The following is a 21546-nucleotide window of genomic DNA, read 5'->3' on the forward strand; positions in this document are numbered from 1 at the left end:
GCTCAAGTATCAAACTTTATCGCAGAGAACAAGACCTAGTCTATGATTGAGACACTGCTTTTGGGAACCAGATTGTACCTCAGCAGGGAGTGGCTTAAGGCTTCTTCATTGTTATCAAGAGTTGAAAATCAAAAACAATTTCTCCAATGTAGAAGTAAGATTGTGTACATATAATACTTCTCACATCTTTCGTATGACGAGAGCTTCATATCTCTCGTATGACGAGAGTCTCATGCATTGAGATGACCCCTTTTTTTTATAGCACCTCAATAGCTAAAACCCCATTTTATAAAGTCGTCAAGCTTTGCAGTATCATGATGTACTAGAGAAAGCACTAATGATGTGTTTGAGAAGATCGGTGGTTTGAAAATGAAAATTTTAAAATAAATTTCGTCCAAATTTAAGGCACCGATTCAGTATTCCATCGTAATATAAGCATATTCCTGTTCTTGGGTATGGCTGGAAAGAGTGTGTGTGTATAGAGAGAGAGAGAGAGAGAAGATATGGGAGAGGGAAGAGGTGTAGAGGCTTAGAGAGAATCATCAAATTATCCAAGATTCCTGAGATCAACTCCATTTTATATGATTTAACCTCCCCCAATTCGAAGATAATTGAGACTTCTGTTGAAATCTTGAAGATTTTATATGCTTGCCTTTTAACCTATTATATGCCATATGGTGCATGATACTCTGTTCCACAATTTGTCATTTGTCATGCCTATAATGGCTTTCTCAACCCTATTAATATATTAGTCCTATTATATACTTAAAAAATTGGATTCTCACAGTAAGAAGCACTCGGCACTCTCTCTCTCTCTCCACCTGGCATTTTATATCTTGCATCTTTCTAACGACCAATGACAAACTTAAAATATAAAAACTGTCATATACCATGCTAATAATGTCTCTCTCATTCCCTAGGATGCCTTTTACCATGCCAATACTGTCTTTTTCAGCTCTATTAATATATAATAAACCTAGTTACAATCTAATATCTTCAACCGATTGGGTTTTGCGCATTACCTAGTAGTCTAATTAGTGAAGTGCGGAGTTCTCAAATGATTCTCATAAGTAATAATTAAAAGATAGGTAAATTTCTCTTTTACTCTCTCCATTTATGTGTCTCATGTCATAAGTTTTTGTTCCGCATTGAATTTAGATTTAAATTGGGAGGGTTTTGAATATATAAGGACGAGTGTTAATACAGTCTGATAATTTAAACTTTTAAATCCAATTATAATGACAAATGGTAACAAAACGATCTCAATCTGAACTTTCAAACTAATTGGTAGAAAATTCAATTGTTTATGTATGTTTTTTATGACAATGGCCAATAACATGTTGTCTGCAAACTATAGTTCCTTTTTAAATCTTGGATTGTTTATTAATCACATTGGTAATTCTTAATTAATATAGTGTAGTGAATCATCTATGGTTTGCCACCACTAATGTCCTTTGTGCTACCCGAGTAGGCTTTGGTCCACCACACACAGCACACATGAGACTATGAGAGAGAGAGAGAGAGAGAGAGAGAGAGAGGGGAGGACAGGTGGTGATAAGTGGATACAAAACTTTATCCCCCAACAGCCTAACCTGCACCCTATTTATGTATCTTTAGTGATTGTCCTTTCCTCTGTACCTTGTACACTCACCTTCCTCAAGAGACATTATGGGCTATGGGCCTCAACCCCACTTATCCAAAAGAAATGCAATTATATATATAATTTAGAAACTCCCATGCCTAAAAAAAAATAAAATAAAATAAAATTCCTGTAACCTAACATGGCTTCATATTTTTTGTTCAAATACTATAAAAACTTTCTTGGCAACCAATCTCTTTAGATAAAAGTGGCTTTTTATTTTTATTTTTTTGGAGATCTTAAAGTTGGATTCACACAAAATGAATTACAATTATGGGTATCAATGGGGGAGTAGCCAGCGATATCAAACTCCTATTTTTTTAAAAGAAAGTCAAGGTTTAAGTTTTAGTGAAAGTACGAGTGTGAGAATATCAACTAAAAAATATATATTCACTTGTGGGGGTTAGGATTATTTTACTTATTGCCTTAACATATATATTTTTTAAGTGAATATGACTTTTTGAAAGAAACTCGAGCACTCATTTGTCCATGCGTAAACTTGATATAGTAATGTCACGAATATTGAAATTAATCTAAAAGGGACTCTTATTAGAATAAATTTAAAGGACTAGTTCGTGCATGATGCTCCTACCATTTCAGAATATGGGAAGATAAAATGTACTTCATCCCAAAATAAGTGTTTGTTTTTCTAAAATCTAACCTTTTAAAAAAATGATCTTTATTTATTATAAAATTTTTATTACTACTCATTAGTTATTAGTGACTAGTGAATGATTTTCTCACTTTTTATTAGTTAAGAAGGTTAAATTGATAATATTTATAATAATAGTGCATTGATTTTTTAAATGAGACTTATTTTGAGACGGAAGGAATATACATCTTTACCGAACACAGCATTATTTAGGAAGAATTTGCTAATTTCAGCTCTTCCATTTGAATGACATTAGCAAATGGATTATATTAAGCACTCATATTATGCAAAAAAAAAAAAAATACATTGACTTTTTAAATGATACACTTATTTTAAAATGAAAGAAATATACAGCCATACATTTGCCTGAAAAAATTATTATTAATTTTAAACCCCTAATTTTCAAATTATAATAGAGCAACCTATCAGTTGCATCACGCCTACCCCTATTAAAATTACTGTGTTGAGTGGAAAATTTTATATTAAAAACACACATATGATTCAGCTCATTCGAACACTATTCAGATCTTGTCACTTTATGAATGAAGCATCATGGTTTGGTTATTTTAAGAATTATAAAAGGGAATATGAAATGACAATCATGTTATCTTTAAAATGATGCCAAGGGAACATGAATGGACCACCTAAGCCCTCCACCTCGACAATGACATGGCATATGGTGAGGTGGCATTCACTGAATTGAGGAAAGTGACCTTTGATTTGAAAGGTAGGCCAATGTCACTACTCATGCTTTCTTTCAACATTATTCTTCCCCTAAGTACAATTAATTAGGTTATATCATTGTATTATTATCCACAAATTTAGGAGAATCTAGAATTTTTTGAATGTTTTTTTTCAAATTTGTTTACTTCTTCTTTTTTTTATTTTTTTTATTATTATTTTTTTTATTGTTTTGAAATGAAAGAAAAATTAAAAGCAAAACATAAAAAAATGTCCCAATGGTTTTTTTTTTATTTTTTAAATATTAATCTTTGGGATTACATTTATCTTCCACCCATTGTTGAAATAAAATAATTTTGTAATCTCATGTCAGATAATTTAGATTTTAAATTAATATCACTTTGAGATGACTGCCATTTTTCAAACATAGCCATTTTTTTTTTTTTTCCATTCAATGTAAAATGAATGGGGCCTTTTAAATTCTACTTAACATAAAAATGCCTTTAAGAACAAAATAATAATAATAATAATAATAATAATAATAATAAATAATAATAAAAAAATAAATATAAAATTGCAAGCTAAAATTAAAGCAAAAACCATATAATAACCATATATCTACTATAACAGAAGATGCGACCTTCACAGGAGACAACTTCACCGTCAACAAGCCCATATCTCTCCACAAACCACCTCCAACAATTTCTGCAATTCATATTCAATGATTTGATATCATCTTCATACCAACCTTGGGGCCCTAAATTGTGTTACAATTTTAATGGGCATTATGTAATTATATATATATATATACACACACATATACAGAAATAATATCTTGCTCACAATAAGTAAAAAAATTAATTCACACAAAATATGGTGAGCGTTTATATATATATATATATATATATATATATATATAGAACACTAGTGTACAAAAAATTATGTGCGAATTAAATTACGTAATTCACACAAAATATGTCTATATTTGGACTATTATTAGTATAATTTTTAAGTAGAACATGTTAATAATATTTTCTCTCTTAGTACATAATAGTTGACTAACAATTAAGTCTTCACATTCTAGAGACACCATTTATTCCAAAAGTCATGTTTTTTTTTTTTTTTTCAAAAGACATGTTTACAAAAACAAAATATATTTGGCACTTATTGCAAAAGTCTTTCACTGCTTACAAATTCCACTAACAACTAAAAATGTCTATGCACTAAATTGACAAAAAGATACACTTCATTAACTTTCTAAAAGTCCCATTATTTCTCTATTTGCAATTAGTTTATTTAAGTATTAAAAACAGTGTTAATAATTTCCAAAATCCTTTATTAAATAGAAAAAATATACATCCTTCTAATTTTGAAGATGCCACCAGATGGGGTCACACCCCTACTCATGTATCCCATATTCAGACACTGTATAATTACTCTTTCTTACTAATTAAATATCTTTTATTTTTTTCCATTTTTATAAGTTTATCTTATTTTAGATATTTTTTCTTATCTATAAATTTATTTTTATTTTTTTTCTCTCTCTTTATACATACAATTCTTAAAACGTGCATAAACGTGAAATTTACTACTTAATATCTATACACATATATTTATATAAGTGTTTATGTATAATGAAATTTCAATTGATGTTTAAGTGTTTTAAATTTTATTTTATGTATTTTTTACTAACAGAATTTTAAATTGACTTGTCTACACAAATTAATATACAAATATACATATGATTGATGACCTATTGACTGACATAGGCAGAAAACCAATAATTAGTAACACAAATAGACTTCTTTTTTCTTTCACAATAAGAAAAGAAACCCAATACTTCATCAACGCAAAACAGGGACAATCTTGTAATTTAACCGGACGTATCACCATCCACTCATTCAACACTCCAACTGTACCTCCTGTTCCCAGATTCGAATATCCACGCATATACGTATAGAGAGAGAAACAGCTAGAGAGAGAAGAAAAACCAAACTCCTCGCACGCGCACAACACGGAAAAACTAGTGATCTTTCCAGACCGCAGGCCCCAACACACAACAGGGACAATCTTGTAATTTAACTGCACTTATCACCCATCGCATATTCACACATATACGTATAGAGAGAGAAAGCCCAAAACTTCTCTCACACACAACAGGGACAATCTCGTACTTTCACATCCAAACTATAATACCGTTGCAAAACGTTGTAATCTCACATCCCATGTTCTCAACCATACATCCCATTTCCAGGCCCGAACACACAACAGGGACAATCTTGTAATTTAACTGCACTTATCACTCATCACACATTCACACAGATACGTATAGAGATAGAAACAGTATAGAGGGAGAGAGAGCTCAAAACTTCTCTCACATACAATAGGGATAATCTCGTAATTTCACATCCAAACTATACATTCCGTTTCAAAAACCGAATATTCCTTTTTTTACTCTCCAAACCCTACTCTCTCCCTCTATAAAACCCAGGAAACCGTCGAAATATTTTCATAAACATATACGTATAGAGAGAGAAAGAAGGAGAATGTGTGAGAGTCTGAAGAGCGAATACCAGTTGTGCGAAGAGATCGGCCGCGGACGATTCGGCGTCGTCTACCGCTGCTTCTCTCCGGTCTCCGGCGACTCCTTCGCCTGCAAATCCATCGATAAACGTGAACTTTCCGATCAGACTGATCGCGATTGCCTCGAAAAGGAGCCTAAGATTTTGCAGCTCCTGAGCGCAAACCATAACATTCTCCAAATCTACAAGGTCTTCGAGGACGAGAACTACCTCCACATCATCACTGATCTCTGCGATTCCTCCGATCTCTACGATCGTATCTCGAAGCACACATTTTCCGAGCCGGAGGCAGCTTCGATTGTGAAGTCCTTGATCGGTGCGATCGCGTACTGTCACCGGTTGGGGATCGCTCACCGCGATATCAAGCCGGACAACGTGTTGTTCGATTCTCGGAACCGGTTGAAGCTCGCCGATTTCGGATCCGCGGAGTGGTTCGGAGTCGGCGAGGATCGGACGATGAGCGGAATCGTCGGGACGCCGTACTATGTTGCGCCGGAGGTGTTGTCCGGGAGGGACTACAATGAGAAGGTTGATGTGTGGAGTGCAGGTGTGATTTTGTATATAATGCTGGCTGGATTCCCGCCGTTTTACGGTGATTCTCCTGCGGAGACGTTCCAGGCGGTGTTGCGCGCCAATCTCCGGTTTCCGACGAAGGCTTTCAGGTCGGTTTCGCCGGAAGCCAAAGATCTGTTGAGAAAGATGTTGTGCAAGGATGTTTCCAGGAGATTTTCAGCTGAGCAGGTTCTGAGTAAGTGATTCTTTTTTCACATTCAACTCCAGTTTTCCCCCAAAAATTTCGTGGTGTTTGGTTACCGAGAAAAGGGCAGATGTCAAAGTTTACAGTTTTATTTGCTTTTTTTATGTTTGGTTTTCAAAAGAAGTGGTCCAAATTTGTTTTTGGTTCATCTGAGTTTCTTTTTTCATTTAAGTTCCTCCCCTCTTTGTTTGGTTGCTGAGAAAGTGATGAAGGAAACGGGAAGAATCCAAATTTCCAGCCACACCTTACTTTTTTGGCTTTTGTTACTTTGACTTGTAGTAATCCAAATTTATATGGGTTAAGGTTGGTTGGAGATTTAGGCGTTTGTGAACTGTGTCTTTGTTTTCCTCCATTTTCTCACCTACCAAACAGAGTGGTTCTGATTTTGGTTTGTTCACTTAATGCAGGACATCCATGGATAATCAATGGAGGAGAGACTCGATCGATGACGGATCTGAGCTGAAAAATAACCAAAAACTACCTTGAGACTTTGCTGTAGATACACCCACCAGCCATCGTTGGTGTGGGTCCAAGAAGCCCAAGGTTGTTCCGGGCATAGTTAAAGAGAGAAATACAGAGAGGGGTAGAGAGAGAGTCTTTTCCCCCCTTTTTGGGTTTTGTGTAAATCTCTGTGGAGAATGTGAGACTGTAAAAAAAGTATGCATATGCGAGAGAGAGTGAGTGATAAATAAAGTTTAGTGCGTAGTAGTGTATGTATATCAGTATATGTAATGGTAATGTAAGAGGCTGTGAATCTCAATCCTCCTCTCTTTGCAAACCTTTTTCCTTTGTGTTTTTTTAAGTTATAAAGGATGAGGAAGTGAAGATGTTTGTGTTGTGGTCGATGATAAATCAAAAACTTTTCTTTTTTGGCTTAATATGATTGTGCTTAAACAATTTTGATGCCGTGTTTGATTCTTTGTACATCTTTGCTTGCGATTTTTGATGGAGACATGTTATTAGAAGCACGGGCAGTTACGGCATTAATGTATGATGTGGCAAAGTAATGACAAATATTAAACACCAGCACAAAATGACACTATATTTAAAAAAAAAAAACAAGGGCATTTTAGTACTTTAATGTCAATAGTCAAACTTTTTATTAAAAAAAAAATCTTCAAAAAAATTTAAGGACATTTTAGTACTTTAAACTATAGAAGAGTTTGTTGCAGTTTATCCTTAATGTAGTTGCTTTAACGTTGTCCATTTAAAAAGTTTAATTTCACATGCATTGTAAATATTCGAAATTTATCTTATAATTTTAAGTCATTGTGCCGTTTAGATTTATCTTGTATATATATACTTCTTCCCTCACTCAGTAGCGTCACTGGTATGTCACTTTCCTTTTTTATTCGGTGGTTAACTGGGTCCCCTCTATTATTTTTTCCTATTGCACTCAAATTTTATGCATTAATTGGTCGTACGTGAAAAGAATAGGAACCTAAAAAATTAATATGTAGTAAAATATAATTACTTAAAATAAAATATAATATTGTCAAACTTATTAAAACTCACAATCACTTTGTTTGTCCAAAACAAACACAAAGAAATATTCCATTAGCCTCAAATTAAGTTTTCTCATTAATAATTGTAGAGAATTAAGAGGAGTTTTTTTTTTTTTTTTGGCATTCAAATAAAATAAATAGTGTAATAAATAAGTAAATAAATGTCAAAGCAATTACTGCTACAATACATAGATTTATGTTGCAAGTTGCAACCAAGCATATTTTGATCTTAGTTTTGTCGTGTTAGCATATTTCAAGGTGGAGGACCATCAAATTTCAAGAGGACTATAAAAAAAAAAAAGCACATTGTTCGAGGAAATCACCCATGTGATTGATCAGTCGAATATCAGATCAATCCACGTGATCTTTGACCAACAACTTCTCACTCGACCGAATTTGATAAGTACTCTCAACTTTTTTACCCAAATGGTGGACCACATTTGAAGAAACAATTAATTAAAAAATATTCAATTAGATAATTAATTGCAACTTTCTTTGTTCTAATGTTCAATCTCATTTATGCTGGAGTGTCTATGGATCCGAATTCTCTTTCCCAACTTTTCGTCACATAAAATTTGTCATTTTTATGGTCACTTAACAAAACTTTACATGAGATTTTTACACTCCTCATACAATTTTTTTAAAATAATTAGATTCTTTTCCTTATTCGATAATCTCCAACCTTCTTTCACTTCGTCTCTAAAAGTAAAACTAAGATCAGGCTAATTACGTTTTAATATTCCAATGAATGCTTTCTATTTTTTATTATTCTCAAAGGAGAAGACTAACACCATCATAAACTTCACTATTTTTTTAAACTATAAGATTTGATATTTTTTAGACCACTAAAAATAGGCAAAAAATTTACCACCAATTAAAATTGTGCATTTCGTATAGGGTAGATTTGTAAAATGCCACCTAAATATATATAGGAAAGGGATTTTATTTTCAATGTATATTTGTTACTGTGTCTTCTTGGTTGTAACTTGCTCAAATGTGCATTTTTTTCTCTTTCGAACCCAAGGATTCAAGGAATCCATCTTTGAAATTTCATGGAGGAATAAAAGCATATTCTTAGGTATATGCCATATAATATATATATTTATATATATTATATTTATGGACCAAGCATTGGTCTTACTTCTTTTCTTTTCTATCAAGCTTAATATGTCCAGAGAATAGGGATGGTCATTTGTCAATGCACATATTTCAAAGCTTTTGCATGTCTTTCAAACCATAACTTCGGGATGAAAGGAAAGTTAGATAAGTGGAATATCAAATCAATTACTCGTGTAATTAAGTTGGCCTAATAAATATTTCTTGGGTCATTTTTCAAGCGTGATTCACAATATCGATTATGATCACATATGGATTGTGGTACAATTGATTCAGATAAAATTAATATAAATTGATCAATATCAAACTTCAAAAAAAAAAATTAAATATTTAACGATACGACGAACTATATTCCCAAATTTCATGTGACATACAATGATTAAAATAACAAATTTATTTATCCTTTTTTCACACTAACTCTAGTCATTCTCTAAATAAGGTAATTTGCATTTAACTTCCCTTTAATTTGTAACATTTTGTAATAAATCTCTTTTTAGTTTTTCTCTAATGAAAATAATATAACAATATATCATATTAAATATATTCTCAAGATTTTTTTTTTTTTGATAATTAAATGATGCATGTAAAATTGGCGATGTTCTTCAACCTAAATTATCGAATGTTGTAAGAGATTGAATGCCTTATCCTAAAAATAATTTATATACACACACACACAAACATCAACGGTTTAACGCACTTGTTTAAATTGCAATGCAGAGAGGAAAAAAAAATTTGCAATGCATAAGGTCCCACAAAGCCTATAAGGTCACACTACATGCCTATAAGCTTTGATGTCACACTACATGCCTTTGAGGTTTGAGAATAGAGATTGCCAATGAACATATTTCAAAACTTTTGCATGTTTTTCAAACCAAAGCCTATAAGGTCACACTACATGCCTATAAGCTTTGATGTCACACTACATGCCTTGGAGGTTTGAGAATAGAGATTGCCAATGAACATATTTCAAAACTTTTGCATGTTTTTCAAACCAGAACTTCGGAATGAGAAAAAAGTTAGATAAGTGGAATATCAAATTACTTACTACGTACAATTAAGTTGACCTAATGAGCATCTCCTTGGTTTCTTTTATAACCATAATTCGTAGTATCAGTTACGATCGCAATATAACGAATTCGGATAAAGTCAATATAAACTGATCGATAAGAGTCGGACATGGGATATGAAAAAGAGTCACGCATTTACCGATATAGCGAACCATGTTCCCAAATTTCATGTGACCTATAATAATTAGAATAAAAAACTTCTTTATTCTTTTTCACATTAACTCAAGTCATTCTCTAAATAATGTAATTTGCATTTAACTTCCCTTTAAGTTGTAACATTTTGCAATAAATCTCTCTTTAATTTTTCTCTTATAAAAATAATATAACAATATATCATATTAAATATATTATCAAAAAAAATTTATAATTAAATAATACATGTAAAATGAGAGAATTGTACGTGCTCAGAATAATAAATTATGAAATATTTTAAAAGATTGGATGTCATTATCCTAAATATATACACACACAAACATTAACTGTTTAACCCACTTGTTTAAATTGCAATGGGTAATGTCCCACCCATCTGGTGCACCAGTCCTAATAATATTGGGATAATAATTTCTCTTAAAGAAATTGATTATAGGCTTGCAAATGTCACACTACATGCCTTTGAGGCTCAACTCTCAAGTAGTGTCCCTTTGAAATTTGTTTTGCTTATATACATACAGTGCACATCTGAGCAGTTGTTGGACCCACGGAGGTTGGCAGTTTGTTTGGCTAAGGACACGTGCCCTAGTTTTAAGACTTGGGACCCAAAAATTAAGGGGAACCTTTAGCGAGAGAAATTGGAATGAAATTGCTTCCTAATTAATAACAATATATAAGGTCAAGCTTGATTTTGTTCCTAACCACTTGTTTAATGGGCTTTCAATTTTTTAATCATGTTGTAAGGGTCCCACTAAACACAATTATTGTGGAATTTGGATATGACTGAATAATTTAAATCATGTTAAAAGGTTCTCAATAATTTGAATAATTCAAGTAGCTTCATGTTGATATTCCAGTGATTAGGGTTACATTTGAAGATGAGGAAAGAAGAAGAAGCTTTTCCTCGTACATTTTTCTCCTTGTACATTCAACCTTGATTACAAAAGGTTTAATTCTTAATAAAAGGGTATAATAGTCAATCACTTAATAACTCAAGGTGTGCCTTTCAACCTTGATTGAGTTTAACTTTAGGATTTTGACAGACGTTATTAGAATTATTACACTAAATATTTATCTTTCTTTAGATAAACTTGAGAGAAAAAGAAAAAAAAAACATTAATTAAGAGAGAAAAAAAATAAAATGATAATAATAATTTCTATTTATGTATTATGAAGGAAATGATAGTATTTTTGTTTGGAAAAAGTAGATGAGAGAAAAGAAAAGAAAAAATAACAATCAAATTACTATTGTACGCACACTTTTATAAGATGGAATCGAAGTGTCATTATAAATTTCTTTATTTAATTGTTGACGGTAGTTTCAAGATTATAAAAGTATTACATAATCACTATCATTTCTCTCCAAATCTTCTAATTTTTAAAATGATAGCATATCCTTCCAAATCATTTCTTTTCTTTTCATTTAAAACAATCCAAACACTCTTCACGCTATACTTTATTTTCTTTCTTACCAAATCCCTCTGAATCATTGAATTCAAATGGTTAGAGTTGTGTTATTTATAGTCACAAGCACACCTTATTGGTTTACATTAATATGTGATCTCTTTAGTTTATGTAAGAAAGATAATAAAAACGTATTTATATTAAAAATATAATATTAACGCAACATATTTATGTAACACATTTATATTGAAGAAACAACACTTAACGTATTTATTGAATTTACATAGTTAATACTTTATTGATTTAAAGTTGATGTGTTTGTCATGGAAAATTGTTTGTATTAACCACTGAGGGTCAATTTGGTTAGCTAGAAAGTGACGATGGAAATTGGAAAGTGAAAGGAAAAAAAAGGGAAGTGAGAGAAAAAGAACAAAAAAAAAAAAAATTGAGTTTTTTTTTATCCCATTTGATTAGCATGGAATTTTTTGAAGAATTTTGTGAGAAAATATTGTTTCATTAGTTTGGATTAGGGGTGGGCAAAAATTCCGCAAATCCGTGAACTCGATCCGATCCGTACGGATCGGATCGGATTACCAAACCCACGGATCGGTGGCGGATTCAAAAAAATTGAATCCGTAGTTCACGGATCAGATCACGGATTAGGTTGTCAAAAATCTGATCCGATCCGTGAATCCGATCAGTGGCCAATCCGTAAAAATATATATATAAATAATATTAATAATTTAATATATAGTAATAACGTAGCTTACTTTTTTTATTTTTATTTTTTTTGGTAAAGTATTAACTGTATTATAAATATTAACTTTTCAGTTTTCATTTCATAAAAGATAAAACCTAAACCTAGCTAAAGAAGCCGTCTCACACTCTTACTACTGATCTGTTGCGGCCGTCTCAAACTCTCACTACTCTTCTTCAGTTCAGTTCTTCCGATTTGTTGCCGTCTCTTTCACCAAATCAAAACTTAGCCACCGATCATCTCTTCTTCTGATCTGCTGCCGTCTTCTTCTCTCCTTCTAATCTGCTGTAAAATCTTCTGTTTGATTTAATCGTTTTTCTAATATGGAAGTAGAGTTCGTTTGCAGAAATTTTACTCCTATTTGGTACTTTTGTTTTTAGTAGATTAGATTTTTGTTTGAGGTCAACTAAGTAGTTTTTGATGATATATTTTTGAATTTCGTGTTCTGATGATCTATCTATTGGTTTTGCTCAATTGTCAATTCTATATATATATATAGAGAGAGGCTGAAATTTGAGATTGAGTTAGTTATATATATATATATATATCAAGTATCTTGTATCTCTCAATCTTTTTTAATTTTTTAATTATTGCACTTAGTTAATTTGGAAAATCAAGTCCGCGGATTGGATCCGATTTGATCCGTTATTTTATGGATTTGATTCGATCCGATCTGTGAACTAACGGATTGGTGGCGAATTCAAAGTCTCCCAATCCATTGCGAGCGGATCGGATTAGAATTGATGTCTAATCCGATCCGATTCGATCCGTGGCCACTCCTAGTTTGGATAGCAAGAGAGTGAAAAGAAATTAATTTTACATTCCAAAACTATCCTTATGAATTCAAGATTAAGGCTCTGTTTGGTTAGATGGAAATAAGCAAGAAAAGAAAAGAAAAGAAATAGAAAATGAAAATGAAAAGAAAGTGAAATGAAAAGTAATTTCCTAGCATTCATTTGGTTATTCAAGAAAATTATAGGAAAATATTAGTTAAATAGTTTGGATAGCGTGAAAGTGATTATACATACTAAAACTACCCTTATGATTTCAAATGCTAAATAAATAAATAAATTTGTGTTTGATGATATCTATTTTTAATAAAGGAATAGTAAAATGATGAATTATTAAATTTAATAATATAATATTTATTTCTATTATTTATATTTAAAATAAGGCTTCATAATATATTTGTAGGTAGAACTAATTATTAGATTAAGAGAAATGAAACTTAAAAAAAAAAATTGATTCTATCTTCTTTTTTTTTTTTCTTTTTTTTTTTTTCCAGTAAAATCATATATTGTTGTTGTCAAGTATATTATTATCAAGTACAGGGACGACGGATAAACTCGAGTGGGAGTGGGGGTGGGGGGGGGGGGGGGGGGGATAAGTAATATTTCATTAGTGTATATATCATAATGAAAAAAATAGTGGGCTAAAATAGTGAAAAAAAAAAAATAATAAAAAATTAGGGGGCAATTGGCCCCTGAGTACAACATGGGTCTGCCCCCGATCAAGTATCAGATCATACAAATATTAAAAAAAAAAAAATCAGATCATACAAGCCCGTACGGTTTTGTTATTGGGCTTTACCTCAAAAGATTTCATACCAATTGGAGATAACACCACCACATCTAAGCACTTAACCTTTCCCCTACCTAGGTGATGTGGGATTGTGCACCCGTAACTTGCCTAGTGTGATAGTTTGTCAGTGCCTCTTGCACCCGCTTACAAGGTCGTCACAATCACCTGGCTAAGAGAAGTGATAGTAAGAATATGAACATATAGTTATACGAATTATCTGCTCTCTTACCATGCTCCAGTTTAAAGTACAATTACATATGAGACTTATTATTGATATTATTTACTGAAAATAGGATGTCAGGAGCTGGAAAAGATAGAGGACAAACTGCTAGAGGCAAAGGTCAGGGAGGCGCTGGTCGTGGTGGTGTTGACCATGACAATGTTCAGTTAGAGGATGTGCCTCATGCGCCGAATCCTATGATTGGATTTATCAGAGATATACACAAATTGGGAGCTGTTGAATTTGTTAGATTTACCGATCCATTTAATTCCGAGAAGTGGATTGAAGATATGGAGAAATATTTTGAGATAATGGACTGCACTGAGGTATAGAAGAGGAAAATTGGTACTTTTCTCTTATTTGGTGAGGCGCGCTAGTACTGGCAGTCAGAGACCAAGATTGTTGGGAACATTACAGTTTTGACATGGGACAATTTTAAAACTCGATTCAACGACAAATACTTTCCATTAGCTGTGAAGGAGAAGAAGGCAACAGAGTTCATGCAGCTGGAGCAGAATAGTGATGTATCAGCCAGTGAGTACGAGAAGAAGTTTACAAAGCTATCTCGATTCGCTCCTCATATTGTTGCGAATGAGCTACAAAAGGTCAGAAACTTCGAGTGAGGGTTGATCGCTCATGTGAAGAAGTTTGCGGTTGGTCATCGTTATAACACGTATGCTAAAGTTGTGGAATGTGCCATAGCGATAGAGGAGAATAATAACATTATTTTTTAGAAATAGAAGGAACGTAAGGCAGAACAGAAAAATAAGGGGTCTAATAGCTCTCAACAAAATTAGAGGGCCCAGCACCAGCAGACTCAGAGAAATTGGCAGGGTCAGTCTTAGCAGAGAGGCAAACAAGATTGGCGAGCAGGGAAACGTCAGAGAGTTGGTGAAGGTGATCAATCCACAGGTTTAGTACCAGCCATACCTCATGATACACAGCCATATCAGTTCATATTGTCGTGAGAAATGACATATAGCTTGTAATTGTCCCAAACCTCGCAAGGATAATCAACAGAGAGGTGCAGTACGGAGGTGCAAGGGTTTATACAGTTGTTCCAGGTCCGAGACAGGACTATGCACCACCAGCAGTGGAATGTACACTTACTATTTTTGGCAGTATAGCTAGAGTACTATTTGATTCAGGTTTTTCATATTCTTTTATTACACTATCAAGGGTTTATGCAGTGTGTCCACAAATGATAGTGCAATAAAAGAATATGAAGAACCTGAATCAGATAGTACTCTCGTTATACTGTTGGTGGTGCACAATCCTGTCTCCCATCTAGAACAACAGCATAAACCCTTGCACCTCCGTGCTGCTGTGGTGCCTAACCTTTCTGTTGGTCATCCTTATAAGGCTTGGGACAATTATGAGCCGTATGTCATTTCTCACGACAATTGTAGCAATACCCAATAAACTGATATGGTTGTGCATTATGAGGTGTGGCTGGCACTAAAGCTGTGGATTAATCACCTTCACCAACTCTCTGACATTTCCGTGCTTGCCAATCTTGTCTGCATCTTTGCCAAAACTGACCTTGCCAATTTCTCTGAGTCTGTTGTGCTGACCCCTTTGATACCGTTGAGAACTGCTAGCCCCCTTACGTTTTTGTTCTGCCTTACCTTCCTTTTGTTTCTGAAAGATAATGTTATTATTCTCCTCAATCGCCATGGCACATTCCACAACTTTAGCATACGTGTCATAACGATGACCAACCACAAACTTCTTCGCATGAGAGATCAACCATCACTCGAACTTTCTGACCTTGTGTAACTCATTCGCAATAATATGAGGAGCGAATTGAGATAGCTTTGTAAACTTCCTCTCGTATTCACTGACTGACATATCACTATTTTGCTCTAGCTGTATGAACTCAGTTGCCTTCTTCTCCTTCACCACTAGTGGAAAGTATTTGTCGTTGAATCGAGTTTTAAAATCGTCGCATGTCATAGCTGTAATGTCCCCAACAATCTTGGTCTTTGACTGCCAGCACTGGCGCGCCTCACCAGATAAGAGAAAAGCACAAATCTTCCTCTTTTGTACCTCAGTGTAGTCCATCATCTCAAAATATTTCTTCATATCTTTAATCCACTTCTTGGCATCAAGTGGATTGGTAGGTCTAACAAATTCAACAGCTCCTAATTTGCGTATATCTCTGATAAATCCAATCATATGCTTCGGCGCATAAGGCGCATCCTCCAACTGAACATTATCATGGTCAACACCACCACGATCGGCGCTTCCCTAATGTCTACCTCTATCTCTATCAGGTCGTCTTCTGCCTCTTCTAACTCTTGACATCCTATTTTCAGTAAATAATATCAATAATCACAAGTAATTGTACTTTAAATTGGAGCATGGTACGAGAACAAATAATTCGTATAACTATATACTCCTATTCTTACTAACACATTTTCTTAGCCAGGTGATTCATTGTATGCTCCTAATACCAACGGATCAGTGGCCTAACGGTACCAGTCTCTTACTTCCTAAAGAGATGTCAGGGGTTCAAGTCTCAAAAGAGACAAGTGTATGTCTAATTTTAAAAATACTAACAAAATTAAAAAAAAAAAAAAGTTAATTGCATTAAGAGAAAATGACCTATTATTAGCTTCATGACCAGCCACTGCTCACCTTATTCACATTAATTATACTGTAACACCATGAGCTTTATATAATTATAAAATATCAACCATCAATTGCTGCATTAAAATTCCACGAAGCATACCTAAACATCAATTGTTTTGACCAATACTAGACCAAAACTAGTTTGGACTTCAATATAGCTTTGCAAATACACCCGAACAGATTCTTCCACCATTAGTGCACACATATAAAGTAACGAATCAACATTAATTATATATATATAAGACACTGTAATGCCACAGTACACTATTAAATTCGATGTTAAACCGGTAACCACTATACACAAAGTTCAGGCTATAAAATAAATTAAAGAGTCATTTGCGTACTTGGAGTAAATACCAATTTCATGCCATATACGTTTATACCAAACATGCTCATGGATCCTAATTACAGTATATTACGGCCACCTATTAAAGCATGCCAATATATATATATAATAAGTTACGACTACATATAAAATTACAACGCAAGATTAACTTACTTAAAAACGCAACTTCTTCCTTCCTATTCAAAGACTAGGTCACCGTCCCTTCTCCCTGCTAGTGCACAAGGCACAACGTCATATCTCTCGACCACCGTCTCTTCTCCAGGTTACTGCACAAGGCACGATGTCATATCTGTCTTGCTCTTCCTTTTTTATAGAATATCGTATGTATCTTTTTACTACTGATAACGTGTAATATATAAAGAGAGTGATATATAGTAGTTGAGATAAAAGACAATCCATTTACCTTTAGTATTTCATTTAAATAAAAATATATATAGTAGTTTAGATAATTTAGGATTTCTTTTAAATTTAAAAGACAATCCCTTATTTTTAGTATTTCACTTAAATAAAAATACAAATATATATACATAAATCACGGGTATTACAAAAAGTCTCATTTCATGAGTATAAAAAAATAAAAAGAAACAACTTACATGAAATAAGAAGAAACTAACACATAATGATACAACTTTTTTTGAGCTGAATAAAAAAAATATATAAAAATAAAAATAGAGGATTCTGATTTGTGACTTGCACGTTATCCATTTCACATGCTACATATTAGTATTTTGTGAAGTTATCAAGAATACAGAGGAATCATAACAAATTTAAAATTATATCACTGAAAGTTCAATTTTATTTGTGACATGGAGAGGACTACAATGGAAACATATTCTCTGCAAATATTCTTTATTGTACGTGAAAAGAATATGAACCTTAAAAATGAAAATAAAAGATAAAAGTCATATAAAGCAAAATATGAAAAAAGTAGCCAGCAGAATACATTATTACAAATTATGCAGTGTTATCACGTGCCCGAAGGAAATAATAACCAATTGCAAAAATCTGAACAATATATATATTTTTATGTTATATTAGTATACATGATTCGTTTTGTATCAAATATAACTCAAAAACCATGTAGTTTAATTTTAAATATTAATATTGTACCAAACACGCAAGGAATAGAATTATTGATAAGAATGAGTTCAAAATCACATCCTCCTAAGTTGGATTCTCATCTTTAGAATCATGGAGTGTTGTTGTACTCACCCAAAGATATGACATTCAGACTTAACACCCATTCAGATGATTTATTTGCATCCATGTACGTAAAAACATAAAAATTTAAAATTTAAAAAAAGAAAAGAAAAAAAAATGTCCTACCAAAAAAGTTATAATAAAAGAATCAAAGCAATTACTGTCAACGGTCTTTTGTAACAGTTTCAATTTTACATTTCTACTGTGGAATGTGTTTCATACTTAACTGGAAACAACTTTTGTAACGTAAAATTAATTACAAGATTTTTTAAAACAAAATCATCAAAAACAATAAGTGTTGCATGATTGAAATCTAAAACGACAATAAAAAAGGCCAACTAAATGTTTTTATTTGAGTATTTTTACTCTGTTTGTTATATAGTGTGAAAATTTTAGGAAACATTAAATTGGTTATTTAACTTAATTTTATTATTAATATCAATTTATCATAAAGATTATATATATATATATAATCAAAATGATAGTTACAAATATATATATATATATATATATATATATATATTTGTAACTATCATTTTCTAAAATGATTAACTTATTATTACAATTTTATTCTTTATAATAAAACTTATTGTACCTAGTTTAAATTTTCTTTTTCATACAATATATTGATGAAAAATTACTAAATTATTTAAATAAAAATACATACTTTTTCATGTAATATATTCATGATAAATTAAGAAATTAATTAAATTATTTTAAAATTTTCTACTTAAGATTTTTATTTAAACAATTAATTTCAAAAATTAAAGGTAAATTTATGGGAAATTTAAAAAAGGAATATGTAATCAAATTAATATAACTTTTTTTTCATAATTTATTTTAATAAGAAAAATAGATTAAGTGTAATTCAATAAGAAATGGTATTATGATCATTTAATGAAATATAATTTCGGCAATGAGAGCATTTTACAATAAATTATAATAGCTTAGAAAGTATTGTTTACAAAATATAATTCCAGAGTTATTTACAAATTCAAATATAATTTCAGAGAAATATTTTGCACTTCACCCCCAATAAAAATTGCCAAATGTATTTCGGTATTTTTGCCAAGCATATTTGATGCTGACGTGGCAAGATGAAAGAGTGGCAAAAGCACATAGTTCCAGGAGAGCCCATGTGATTGATCAGCTGAGTATCAGATCAAATGCGTGTGAGATCGATCAACATATAGTTTCTCAATTCTAAATGATAAAGTTGATAAAATTGATAAGTTATCTATCTTCTTTATATGAATGGACCATTTTGTCAATTTATCATCGAACATTAAAGGGCCTTATCTATGCAACTTTCAGACTATTTCTCACTCCACTTGGATTGTGAGCAACTTGTTCAAAATGAAAATTGAATCCAAAGAATACCTGCATATTCTTAGGGCTAGTTTGACATAATTTTTACTTCTACTTTTAAACAGAAAAAAAAAAAAAAAAAAAAGAGAAACAGAATCTATCACTTCTATTTAGCTTATTTTTCACTGTTTGAAACTGTATTTTAAAAGAGCTTTTAAGGCCAGAAGAGTTTTTAATGTATGTTTGGCAAATCATTTGTTGAAGCTCTTCTAATACTAAAATAACTATTTTGCCCTGAATTGAGTGTTTTTTGGACTGTTTGGTAACATAAAGTAGTTAACATGTTTGTTTGTTTTTTTTGTTTTTTTTTTTTATTTTTTTATTTTATCTAACTATTTTCCAAACGCATACAAACAACATTTCCAGTATAATCAAATAAGCTAACATGACATATACAAACAACTCATTCAATATAATTAAATAATATAAAATGTCATAGCATCAGCTAACAAAATATTTATCCAATCATGAGTTTCGTAGCAATTCTATCCCGGATAAAGGTCATCTCATTAGTAATTTAAAAATACCAAATATTCACTTGTGAATGAAATATCGAATTCGCCAATTTCCTCATTGAGTACATAATCACCTTTTCCATAGATTTTGAAATTCTGTGTTAGCAATAGCCTCCCTCCTTATAAAATTATGGAGAGTCGTCGAAGCACTAACAATGACAACTTGCTTATCAAACTCAAAATTAGGCATATTTTGTAAGATTCTCCATTTTGCCTTCCACACACAAAAAGTTTGTCTCCTCATGTTCACTTTCTTTAGGATGTTCTCCCTCATCAACATTATCATTAATGGTAGGTGATTGATTATACAAAGGAGGCATGGTTCCAGAAGTAGGTGCCTAAGACTTAGCTCCAGTAACGGTCACATCTAGAAACTCATCTAGCTTAAGTGAGTGCTCTAGACCCTTCACATGAAATTTGGCCACGCCTGAAAACTTCTGCACTTTTTAATTTAGAAGTTAGAAAATAAAAATTACTATTAAATTTACTGTTAAAAAATAAAAAATACATACACATTATACTTGTAACTTTGTCTCCCACCAATCACTTGAAAGATCTATATTTTGTCTTTCAGTATCTCACTCAATTCTAGTCTCTCCTCTTAATAATACCTCCCAGAGTTGCCAATTTTTTCTTACATTATCCCAATGATTTTTTAGTTATTTCCTTTTATAGTTTTTGTTGGTAGCCTGTATAACAAGATCAACAAAAATCACGTGTGTGGTTGAGTCTCTGATTTTGTTTTAACTTTTTCTCCCTTAGCCTCCATCTAATTTACAAATGAAATAGAAATTGATAAATAATGGGAGGTAAGCACAATATAAAAAGTATACTCATAACAATATCTCAAATATAGTATAAAAAGCATAGTTATAACAAATATTATAATGTTGTATATCATGTATATGTATCTATATATCATGGGAAAATGGTTATTCATAAAAAAAAATGGTTGTTCATACAAAAATGGTTGTTTAAGTGTTCATAAATATTGATAAGGATAAAAATAATATGCAACTCAAAGTCAAAAGAGAACTAAGATAAGGGTAAGGGATTTATCTTACCCAAAATCTCTATGGAATCATAAAAAATATCTGGTTACCATATGTAACCAGAGTTACCATTGCTGTAAGAAGGAAACAACGATATCATCTTGGATCAAGGAGAATCTCGTTTCAACAACTACTACCATTAATGCTTCTATAAAAGAGATGATGGGTCAACCTAAAAAGGTACGCCAGAAATTTTATATGTAATTCTTATCGGATATTAGATCGTCAAGTACTTACTTGACCGTCGGAGTGCACCCGGCCGGCACCACGCCGGTCATCACTTCTCTTGTTTTGCAGGAATCGTCACCGACTCCGGAGCG

General features: G+C 32.2%; 1 protein-coding gene across 1 annotated transcript; it reads left to right on the top strand.

The window, feature by feature from the left end:
• Positions 1-5479: 5479 nt before the first annotated feature.
• Positions 5480-7189, top strand: LOC132311721 (phosphoenolpyruvate carboxylase kinase 1). The gene is made up of 2 exons (XM_059809782.1): positions 5480-6302; positions 6719-7189. Exons 1-2 carry the CDS (start codon positions 5519-5521, stop codon positions 6772-6774), a joined length of 840 nt encoding a protein of 279 aa, XP_059665765.1. The 5' UTR covers positions 5480-5518; the 3' UTR covers positions 6775-7189.
• Positions 7190-21546: the final 14357 nt, after the last annotated feature.

The sequence above is a fragment of the Cornus florida genome, unplaced genomic scaffold (assembly GCF_030987335.1).
Source record: "Cornus florida cultivar Cherokee Brave unplaced genomic scaffold, ASM3098733v1 CherokeeBrave_3.0.0_Hap2_Chr06, whole genome shotgun sequence".
Lineage (NCBI taxonomy): Eukaryota > Viridiplantae > Streptophyta > Magnoliopsida > Cornales > Cornaceae > Cornus > Cornus florida.